The 12,224-nt window shown below is 38.9% G+C and overlaps 1 protein-coding gene across 3 annotated transcripts in view; it reads left to right on the top strand.

Annotated features, from left to right (window-relative positions):
* The window catches only part of LOC141003160 (ELAV-like protein 2), a 30,754-nt gene extending 19,252 nt beyond the window's left edge, over window positions 1-11,502 (top strand). For 2 of the 3 annotated variants that reach the window (XM_073474442.1, XM_073474441.1), the window contains exons 4-8: window positions 70-173; window positions 3,453-3,606; window positions 5,455-5,680; window positions 6,382-6,420; window positions 8,863-11,502. In XM_073474442.1, the coding sequence (XP_073330543.1) occupies window positions 70-173; window positions 3,453-3,606; window positions 5,455-5,680; window positions 6,382-6,420; window positions 8,863-9,193 (854 nt within the window). In that variant the 3' untranslated portion in view covers window positions 9,194-11,502. The remainder of the gene's footprint in view (window positions 1-69; window positions 174-3,452; window positions 3,607-5,454; window positions 5,681-6,381; window positions 6,421-8,862) is intronic. The other variant, XM_073474443.1, reaches the window with a different exon arrangement.
* The last annotated feature ends 722 nt before the right edge of the window (window positions 11,503-12,224 follow it).

Genomic DNA, 12,224 nt, shown 5'->3' with positions numbered 1-12,224 from the left:
GTGTTGTCCATATTTTGTCTGTGTGCATTTGTGTGACCCTCTGTGTATGTTCTTGTGTTGTGACTGCAGGGCAGAGCCTAGGATATGGGTTTGTGAATTACGTGGACCCAAAGGACGCAGAAAAAGCCATCAATACCTTAAATGGCTTGAGACTTCAGACCAAAACCATCAAGGTAAGATATAATTTCTATTTCTTAATGTAATTATAAACAGACACTGACATGTTTGTTATGTGAAATAAAGAGCCTAATCAGACGGACATATTCAACTCACTGAAATCCGTTACCAAAAATCCAAAATATGCCGTTCATGTCTAGCTCTCGATGCTGGAGTCGAAGCATAATGAGGCTGGAGAAATGTGGGGTGGAAAGGGAGCCTATTGTTAATCTGGGCACATGCGGCTTCGCCTGGGCCTCAAGTAGAGCAGAACTGTTTCTATGGTTGCATGTGCTGTAGCACTGCTGTATGCCTTTACAGGGAGGTGGCTGCCATTAGCATTCATCAGGCAATGTAGCACTCAATGTGCTGGTGGAAAAACTCATTTGCTTCATATAGTGCTGCAGGATTTGTGGATGGTAGACCCAGATTATTAGATGTGATATTTTACCACAGTGGTCTGACAAGGTGCTAGCCAGCTCCCTCCTCACATCGGGCAAAGGGGTATTAATGAAAATGTCTGTGAGCAGAAACACATTTTGTGGTAGAAAATTCATGTTTGAATTGCATCAAATTTCAGCTGAACGCTTGATTATTTCTGTATTTAATGTTTGAATATTGACAGCCGTACCTCTACATTCCCATGAATCAGACAGAACATATCTTTTCTCTCCACCTCTCCTCCTCAGTTCATACCTCGTGAAAGTAGAACATGGGAGCATTTTTTTAGATGTATATCACACATTCAAAAGTCTGTAGCTGCTCTGTCAGAAGTGCAAATAAACCCCAGTGAGGTGGAGGAATATACTTTGCAAATATTAGCATCAAATGAAGTGTGAAGGTGAGACCAGGACGGAGGCAGGGCTGGGGAGAGGCGAGGGAGTTGCCTGGCTGTGGGCAGGGAGCTTTAGCTTTCACGTTCACTTTGTCAGCCTTCCCTTCAGGGCAGGAACAGGGTGAGTGTGAGGTGGTGGGGGAGCAAGTGGGGTTCTTATCGATCTGAGAGCACAAAAAGGAATCCTTTTTGAAGGTTTAATTAATGTGAGGGATTTTTTTTTTTTTGCCTTTCATACCATCCATTGCAGTGAGGGACTTGGTTGTAAGAGCATTTAATGTGTGAGACGTTGTAATTAAATACAGCTGTGGTGCTATTCAGGTAATTGACAGTCGAGTCACAAGAACCTGGAGCCACCAGATGGGAGTAGCACGATACAGCAGGCGCTTGACTCTGCAGCGTTTCTTTCTTCTCTCTCTGTGTGATCCTCCACAAACCCTCCTCAAGCCATTCTTGCACATCGGCTCCTAAATTTAGGCTGTATGGCTTCCTTCTGCATGTTATTGTATAAATGTCTACATGACTGAAAATGGGATGGTGTCCTGCGAAAGAATGAATTTATGACTACTCAGGGGTGTAATGATGTATTGATCCACAGGACCTGGTAGATGACTCTCTGGTCCCTCTCTGTTTTCTATTACTCGGCTATGTTTATGGACAAATGTTGATTTATGCTGCATATCTATCTGGCCTGGTGCTGGGGGCTCTCCTCTTGACTTCAAGATGCCAGTGGGCGAGATTGGTTTTAAGAGACAGCCACACTGCTCTGTTGTCTATAAAAACTTTCAAGAAATGATAAATTTACTTTTAAATGAGAGCTGTCTAGACAGGCCTGACACTGCATCCATCTCTGTCAGGTTTCCAACTGCGTTGATGGGCAGAAAATGTGTCACTTTAACTTTTTTCTAGACAGACTGATTTGTCACTGTCCATTTATCCAATGAGAGTTATAATTAAGTATGCACTGGGGGGGAAATAAAATAGGGTGACAAACAGACTGTGGAGCACACAAATTATTGCAATGCATCACTCTATTGTTGTCGGATCCAAATGATTATAAAAACAATCAAAATGGACAAAACTTGGCCTACCAATGGGATGAATAGAGGTTTACTGTATGGCTAATTTTTAAGTGCACCATGAATCACTATTTATTTATATTTGCCTCATGTTCATGCTCCACAACAACCAAACAAAAGTCTATCAACAAAGATCTGTTGATGTTTAGTTCATGTTTAGACAGATTAGTGTGTTCAGGCTGAGCAGGAAGCACATGTGTTTTGCTTTATTTGAACAAATTTAACAGTTGCAGAGATGCCATTTTCAAGTTATACGGTGGATTATCATACATCTACATTTGCTTATCTGTGGTATTTAATTCTTTTGTATTAGTAGTGTTAAAAAAATATTTTTCAACTCAAGAGTTTCATGTCTGCCATGATATTTTATGAAATTCTAAGTGTTTGTTGAAACAAACCCTTTGTTTTTATCCTATTAAAGGTAATTGTAACTGATAAAAATAATTGTAATACCTTATACTGTGACACAGTTAAACAGTGATAGTTTTTTAAAATGGTTGTTGTACCATGAAAATTTAATACCATTCCAATCTTAGCTGTGTAGTGTTTTTTTGTTTTTGTTCTCAGTTTGCGTTGATTAGCCACGAACAGCCAATGATGTTAGCTGTAGCAGGCACTGACTGTGTTCGGAATTGCATACTAATGTACCATTCAAACTTATTATGAAGTCCAGTTGAGTTTATACTGCATTTCAACTCCATGGGATGTAAATTTTGTGTATGCAAGAAATTCCTGGATGTATATACTACATTTGGAGTATACGCCGTCAGCTTACTACACATACTCAAGTGCCACAGAATGCATTGCGTCCGACGGCGGACAGTCTGAAAAAGCGTTGTTAAAGTATACCAACACTAGCTGCTAACGTTGCTCTGTCCATCTTTAATCTTAATAGTTATTTTACCTTCATTATCTATACTTTACTGTCCCTTTCCCTTTTTTCTCTACTTTACACCTTTTTAAAATAACATTAAAAAAATATAAGGCTTCATTCAGTGGTGGACATAATGTTGACTTACATTTGTGAAACACTTTTCATTCAAAGGTAGCTGGCACATGGACGATTGATACAGTTGTGTAATGCAGAGAAGATGTATTGCTTTAAAATACTTCAGTGTGACCTGTCTGCTGGGTCACACTGTGTGTGCCACCACACTGATCATTATTCTCCTCTCTCCCATTTGTCGATACAGTCATGGAGTCTCTCAGCTTTGAAACTTTAGCTCAAGTTGAAGCATTTTAAAATCAAGCTCTTCCTGTGTTAGTTCAAACGATCGTAAAATAACAGGTGTTTGTATAAAATGTATATTGGAGGTTTGTGAATTTATTACTGCATGTGAAATGGCGATGTACCCATGGTCATGTGAACTCTCTGCCTGTAGGTTTCCTATGCGCGTCCAAGCTCCGCCTCCATCAGAGATGCAAATTTGTACGTCAGTGGCTTGCCAAAAACCATGACTCAGAAAGAACTGGAGCAGCTCTTCTCTCAGTATGGACGCATCATTACCTCACGCATCCTGGTGGACCAGGTGACTGGTGAGTAGGACATGACAGCTGGCCCATGGTGTTGCTTTTTCCCCCTTTTGGTTCCTTTTTTGGTTTGCCTCCTTCCCTCAGTTACTCCCTAACAAAATGACACAGCCAGGCATGAGAAATGCATCAGAAGTCCCCAAAAATGCAATTTTCCACAAGAAGGGTTCATAAAAATGCACAGATGGATAGAATATATAAAATGGGTGTAAAGTAGCAGGACTTAATGCTTCATAATTTCTTTTTACATCCAATCTCCCTTCTTCTTGCACTCACCTTCTCCTACTTTCTCCCCCTTTCTCATCTTGTCCCAAGGTGTCCATGCCATGCCTGTTTCAAGGCAAGAAATGAAATGCATGTGGATACATTTTCCATTTTTCAACTGTCATGTAGAAGCAGAACCCTTATGAAACACTAATAAACAATCTTTCACCGAGACTTTTCCCAATGATTCTTTCCCTGTGGGCTGCTGAAACTTACAATATTCATTCAGACATGTGTTTTGGGAATGGTTCCAACACAAAAACAACTTGTTTCTGGAGAATTCATTTTCAATTTTGCTTTGTTAATGGGCACAGTCTGTGATCCAACTGTCAGAAAAGGGGAAAACCCAATCACCAAATCCAAAGCAGCACTGCAACCAGCTTTTATAACAGAGCAACATTTATTACAAAGTAAATCATCCTTACAGATGCCCATTTTAATACGGTGGCTCTCAAGGACAAAAGCGTACAAGAATTAAAGCACAAACATTTCAGCGAATGCACTCCAAATCAGATGTTGCATGCAAAATACAAGAGCACAAACCGTAAGAGAAATGCACTTAACAAGAAACAAAGCAAGTATCAAAATGACAAATGTGCAACAATAAGCAGGACCATAAGCAACAATGGTTACTAGAGCGATGGACCTCTTTTTGACTTGGCAAAGATACTGAAGCTCAAGGCTGATTGGCAGGCAGCAGGAAGAAACAAGACCAAGAGCCAAAAGACATGCATGGATGTTGCAAGAAGGCAGTGAGAGGTAAATAAGTTAAAGATTATATAAACGTCATAAAATCTGTGAATTAATTGATTTTTACCCCAAATAGCTAGCTTTGTACTAATCTAGGAGTCTGTAAAACTTTAGTTCCAGAAATGTTTAAATAAACTTGGTTTCTTTTTTTCCCCACCTCTCTGCCGTCTTGGGACGTCTGTGCATGTCACGGTCTTTTGTCTGGGTCTGGTTTCTCTCTGCTGCCTGCCAGTGTCCAGTGATGAAAAGGCTTCATACGGTTGCTGGTGCTCACTAATAAAACACAGCCACTTTTTCACCTCCATCATTTCTTTTCTCTTGTTAAACATTTCTCTTGTGCTTCTGGTATTTGCAGCTTTTCTTGATTTTGGAAAGGGCAACTACTGATACTTGTGCTTCCACCTTTTTATATTTGCAATATTTTTGGATGTGTATCTGTGTTTTGAACTATTGACTGAGAAATGCAAATGCAAAACATTCTAATTTCCTTGGTATAGCCATTTATTCAAGTTTGATTGTATGCCTTCTGCCATCATTAATCAAGATTTGTAGCTGTTAAAGGTATTCTCACACTTCTAATGACTCAGTTTTGTAGCATTGCAGGCCAGTGATGCAGCAGTGCACTGCATTTTGGAGTTTTCTGAGGGTTTTGGTAAAATCTTAAAATAATGTAATCCCATCACTGTTAAGGCAAAATAAATTAAACATGTAATCACTACATCCACCCCAATAAACTCAAGCTTTATGAGCCCTAAATTATAACCGAATGTTTTCATGGCTGTCAGGAGGAACTCTGCGTATTACTGATGTTTACTTAATGTATTAATGTGCTCTCCTCAGGCGTTTCCAGAGGGGTTGGCTTCATTCGTTTTGATCGGCGAGTTGAGGCCGAGGAGGCCATCAAAGGTCTGAACTGCCAGAAGCCGCCTGGTGCCACCGAACCCATTACAGTCAAGTTTGCAAACAACCCGAGCCAGAAGACCAGCCAGGCGCTGCTCTCCCAGCTGTATCAGTCGCCGAATCGAAGGTACCCAGGACCCCTCGCACAGCAGGCACAACGCTTCAGGTAAAGGGGCACACCAAAAAAAAAAAGAGAAAAAAAAAGATGAGTCATACTGCTAGTGATGTCTGAGGCTATTTGAAATTAGCATTTAAATTGTCTCACAGCAGTATTATGAAAATATTCTGTGTTGGAGCTCATCAATACTCTGGACAGAATAATTCATCCCCATATTCACATCTTGAACTTTGCTGTGTTCCTCCTGTTGCAGATGTAGGCCTATGATGCAAATCTGATAATGAGATGAGTACTATACTCTGGTGGGAGAATCAGTAGATGTTTTTTGTAGGCAATTAGTCTGGTTGGTGGCCATTAATGTGGAAAATGATTTGGAAAATAATTTGCTTTTTCAGTCCACTGATTGACCTCAGGGGTATGCCCAAAAAAGATTACAATTTGTGAAATTAGAATTTTTGCGTAATATTCAGTGAATGCTGCAGTATTTCCGTTCTAACCCGAGCCCTCTTTGTGAAGTGAATGTCTCCTGTTGGCTGTGTTTGTGTAGGTTGAAGATTGATAAATGAGTTTAGTCAACAGGTTAATAAGGATGTAATTGTCTGGAGTTTACTTGAATTGGACATCTGACTTTACTGTATCAGAAATATTACTCATCTCTGTCATCCTGTCAAAATGCATCATTCATCTCATTAAAAGCTTTTTTTATTATGACATTAATGTGTTTGTGTTTTTGGTGTTTGATTTCTTAGGTTGGACAATCTGCTGAACATGGCCTATGGAGTCAAAAGGTAAATTGATTTTCTTGTTTAGATCTCTTATTCAGCTGAACATGAGGGATATTTTCCTGCATGTGCTCTTGGCAGCATTGTGTAGGTAGTTAACAGTGCATAAGGTTGCACTGATGCAGTATGAGGTTGTTGATCAAAGAAATGTTTTTGTGGGCATGCATTAGTGCTCATCTCTACAAACAACCATATATACTGTATAAGCTAGTTGGTGTGAGTGAATCAGGCTGTTTGTCTTAACAGCAAGTGATGGTGTAAATATTTAACATGTGTATGTGCCACACATGCTGCTAGGAAACAGTGATGGGTGTCACTACCCATCACCTCCTCCTACCTCCTCCTCTGACCTGCAACAATCACTTTCCCTCTGCCTCAGAATGCTACAGCTTCTGGATTCTTTATTGATTTCAGTTATGTTAATCTATACTTTTGTAGCCCATTCTCATACATTGAGACTAATATAACTACTTAACATACTTAATATTCACAGAGATAGTCATACAACAAGGCCCCAGTGGCATTCAAACAAATAAAAATATGATTAGATTTGTACTCGAAATATGTCTCAAGATCTTTTGCTTGTATTCGATTAGTCAGGAATAGCCATGGACCAAAAGAGAGGGTCAAACTGAGAAAAGAGATTGAAGCCAGACGACACGTATTAGCCAGTGGACTAAATAGTGGGTTGACAAAACAGTGCAGCACATTGTTTAAAAAAACTCGCCACAAGCTTCGACGCATACGTGTCCCAAACTGCAATACCCCTACACAACCAGCAGGAGCTTTACTTAAGTCAAGTGTAAACTTTACATAGAAATGATCTCATCTCCTGAGCAAAGAAAGGTTTTATAAATAACAACTTATACATTGTTTTCTACGTAAGGACTTGAGATCAAAACTGATCTTATGTCTGTTTTATAAGTGAGGCCCCAGGACATTCTGAAAACTTGGCGGAAGTCGTAGACACTGAGCCTCCATGCTTTAAAGATTCATTATGTTCAAATTTATTCAGCTGCGGGGTGTTTTGAAAGCAGTAGTCTAGGCTGAGCTGCTAAACAGAGACTGTGTAATAATAACCCATTGTAATTTACCTGACGCGTACCTGTTGTTCCTTACCTGCCCACATATAGTGTGTGTATATACACATATATGCTGAAACTGTTAATCTGATTAGTGGAAACGATAATGGCCTTCTGTGTTATTGGCCGGACTCGACAATATACACTTTAGAAATCCAGTTCCATTAATTAAATATGTGCATGTTCAGTCATTTGTGCCTTACGCTTCATTTTGACTGGTAATAATTGAATGTGTCCCTCTCTAAAATGAGGTTAGTGACAGTGATGCAGTGAAGTGCTTTAATCTTGACATAATGTCACAACATGTCTAGATTAAAGCGGTGTCTACACTGCTTGTCTACATAACAAAGGACAGACTTTTACAATCTCTTACTTGCTATTGCACAAAATTGCATACTCGTAGTTTGAGCTCCATACTCTTACCTTGATCTATTATGGACAGCCCTGTCCTGTTTTAAACTTTGTTGCGTCAGGCGTCTTTCAGGATTCACCAGGATACCAGTTTGTCTAAGTTGAGTTTTATAAGAATGCTTTCCCCGAGTATGATTGAAGTCCAATCACCTGAGAGCTCAAAGGCCCGTCACCAGCCACAATAGACTTGTGATTTCTCTCCTGCCCTGCTCATTGGCTGACGTCTTCGTTGCCAAATCTCTCTCCGTGTCCTTGATGCTGGGAGCACACCTGTCATGGTGGATGTTCCCTGAGAGACCAACTGGAGCAGCTAATCTTACGTGACACCTGCTGCAATAATTCATAGGCTTTCCATGCACTTTGAATTTTGTTTCTTTAAACTGCAAATCCACATTTACCAAAGACCAGGGCATTTTCATGCCTTTTTATTCCAGCCCTGGCACAACTTCAACTTTAATATGGCTCTTGTTTAGCATTATAATACGGCCCATTTTGTTCTTGAGTAAATAATTCTGTGCTCCTGTCCTTGTAGAAACATGATGAGCTCAAGAGGCAGCTACAGTTTGTAAGAAGTGTGAAAAGCTGGATTTCTCCTTTCTAGCTCTGATATGAGATAAGTGAATGTGCATACATGTTGACTGGCTGTGTACTGCCCTTTTTGCTGTGGAGTCAGTATGGCCCAGCTGAGGGAAAATATTTACTTTATAGAGAATATCTGCGTCATCTAATGAGTTCTGAAAAAAAGAGGTATGTGAAATGAAAGTAGGGTGATGACACTGTGAGCAGTGTTTACATTGCTGCTACAGTCAGAGAGGAGCAGAGCGAGTGCTGATCTCTGTAGAGACTTGTCAGATTCTGTTAGGCTTGTTGGCACGATCTCTTGTCTTATAAAAAGGCCCATTTTGTCCTCATTTTGGCTCTCGCCTTGAACCATGTTACCTTTTGTCTTTTGCAGCCGGTTCTCCCCGATGGCCATTGACGGGGTGACCAGCTTGGCTGGCATCAACATCCCGGGGCATGCAGGCACTGGCTGGTGTATCTTCGTCTACAACCTGGCTCCAGACGCAGACGAAAGCATCCTTTGGCAGATGTTTGGGCCGTTTGGTGCCGTCACAAACGTCAAGGTTATTCGCGACTTCAACACAAACAAGTGCAAAGGATTTGGTTTTGTCACCATGACTAACTACGACGAGGCAGCCGTGGCCATCGCCAGCTTGAATGGATACCGCCTCGGGGACAGAGTGCTGCAAGTCTCATTCAAAACCAACAAAACACACAAAGCCTAATACCCACTGAGATTGTTTCTAGAAAACTCAGCAGAAAATGGAAACAGAAAATGGAAGCGCATCGACCGTAACTTTCTACATTAGTAAAAACAGCTTTGTAAATCAGTGTTACGAAGAAAAACAATATTTAGCGTCCAACAATGTGATTTTTCTTTCGTTCCATTGCTACGCTTTGAATCTTCTCAATATACTTTAAAACAAGAAAAAAAATCCAGCAGGTCTGAATGCCTGTGATGTTGAATCTCTTGCTGTCTTTACAGATGGACCATCTAAAACGTTACTATAGGTTTTGTCATTTTGTTGCACATCTGCTTTGAAACAGTAAGTCTTGTAAGGTTATGTGTAGTGATTTTCTTTGTATTTTTCTGTGTCCTGATTTGCCTTAGGTGCGTTATGCCTTCAGTGGTTAGCAAGTACTTATTTTGAACTATTTGCAGTTCTGTTGATTTTGTAAGTATTCCGTTCATTGTAATATGAGTTGGTTATTGGTTGGCTGCATAATGTTGCTTATTGTAAACTTAACGGATAAAAGACAAAAAAAAAATTCTTAAAGCAGTACCTTGCCAAAGAGCTAAGAACCTCTTTGATGTGGGTTTAAAAAGCATCTATTTTTATAAAAAGAAAAATTTGGAGAAACTTTTTACTGGACCTGGAACAAAATATTTTGACTTGGATACTTTGAGAAATATCTTCATATGACACCTTGTGAGCTTTTGAACTTTACAGGAAAGTTTGCAGTGGTTGAAATTTCTGGGGAGATTTATGATGTAAAAGATACCTTTTGAGATCTTTGTATTATCTTTAGATTATAGAATCAGTGGCAGTGCTGGTTTCATTTGTAAAATCATCTGTGGGTCCCCCTGTCATCCTAGTTGTTATATGACTAGAAACTCGCTTTCCGATTTGATTTGGAAATGGACAAAAATACAAAGGTTTATTCGCAAAACTGCATGCAAAATTATAACGTGGAGATATCTTAAAAGGTAAATGGGGGATAAAAATCAGTTCTTCCTAAAGGATTCCCTTCAGACGGAGCTCATGGTGTTTTGTGGTGTACCTACAATATATCATTAGACTGATTTTGTCTTAATATCAACCAATAAGGGTTTTTACATACTTTGTATGAAAGATTAAGGACAAGCCAATGAAGGCAGCAGCTTAAGAAAAACTAGTCTGAAGAATAGAACGGATTACTCCTGAGCTTTGAGCTATGTAAATAAGTCCTTTTTTATGTTGAGTATTTGGCCGACTTCTTTTGGTTCTAGTTTGGACTTCATCGGAAAGTGTGATATTAATATATATCGTTTTGTTTTTTCTTTTATGGAGTATGTAAGGTATTTTCATTTTGGATATGAACCTTGTTAATTTTCAGTTTGCCTTGAGTTGAAATCCTTGGTTTGTTGTCCCATGGACTAGCATTACAGTGCATCAAATTTGTTGGTTGTTTGGTCTGTAGATAGTCTTGCTTCGTAAAAAAGGTATTAAGAAACTATAGACATATGTTTTGTTTTTTATATATAAACATTATAGATATATATTTATGTGGTAAAGAATGGATATAAACCACAGTTTTGAACTATTTGATTAGTTTTTTTTTTCATACTCATATATATACGTAATGCATATAACCTGTCTTTAAAATCGTAAAAAGGTGTATATTGCTTTATTCACTTTGGGGGAAGGTCAGTGAAGCAGTTCCATTAATGATAGCAAAATCGGTTGCAAGAGTTTTACCAACATCTAACTCATCTTGAACAAACAAATGGAGGCTAGTCGAGCCTTAGATGCACTGAATACTGCACCTGCATCCTGCTTGGTATTTAAACCAATTACTAGTCATGCTTCCCCTTAAATGAGCAGTGTGCTATGCATTATATAATTATCTTCGCAACTGCTTTTTCTCGTTTATCTATTCCTTCTTTGTGTTACTTGTACAAATTAAATTTAAGTCTAGATGATTTGTGATACTTGCTGCTGTGGGGTAGAGGTGACATTTTTCATGCCTGACCTGTCATTGTTGAAAACAGCGTTTTTCTTTTTGTAACTTCTTCTTCATGATTATTTGGTCTTGACAAATTGTGCTGATGGTCCGGCATGAGAAAATGTCGCCTCCCACCCCTCTTATCTCGATTCTTAATATGAGAATGATTATTTATTTCAAGTTGTATAGTCTGACTTGGTTCACAGCATTTTTGGAATAGAATATCTTTTGTTGAGTATTTAAAAGGATGTACATGTTCTTTACTTTGTGTTTGGATACTTTGGATTTTTTCCATGTTCAGTACATCAATAAATAAGTTGAAGGGCAATGCAGCTTTGTGAATGGATCCCATCATTCCTTTTTCCTGTCGTCTAAAAGATGTTTTGCCAGTTCAGCTTGTAGAAATGTCAAATTCATATTTTTATTTTTCACCGTTCTGTCTTGTTACGTAGGACATAGTACATAGGATTTAGTGGCATCTAGCATCTGCAGATTGCAACCAACTGAGCACCCCTTGTCTCACCCTCCTCTATGGTGGCTGCTAAAAATGCAAAAAAAATCTCGAGTCAGATTTGTCCGTTAAAAACATAATAATGAATATTCTGACCCTGACACCATAAATTGTTACTTTTACAGAGATTTAAAGGTGCTGGTCCGAAGTTTTTACAAAAAATCCTTTTGATTAGAGCTGGGCTAGCTGTTTTTGCTAGCACTCTTTATGCTAAGCTTAGCTAACTATTTGACAGACGTTATCTCTCAGCAACGAAGTGAATAGGTATATTTCACAAAATGTCAAACTATTCTAGACTGAATTTTTTTCTAGACTGAATTTTACTGTTATGACTTTCATTCATATTAGTGATTTTTTTCATTTTTGTGGATTATTGATATCTATTTTTAAAGTAGCTATTAGAACACAGTTTTATATTTTAGTGATGAATCATTGTCATGGCAGTCATGCTTGCTACACTTGTCAATTAATACCCTGTGGTGTTAAGTTGAATCTCAGATTGTAGCTTGTCATTTATCACACAACAGCATTGAGGTTAA

This window comes from Pagrus major, chromosome 10, assembly GCF_040436345.1.
Source record: "Pagrus major chromosome 10, Pma_NU_1.0".
NCBI lineage: Eukaryota > Metazoa > Chordata > Actinopteri > Spariformes > Sparidae > Pagrus > Pagrus major.
The sequence above is the reverse complement of the archived record's forward strand: the minus strand, read 5'-3'. Positions and strand labels throughout refer to the sequence as shown.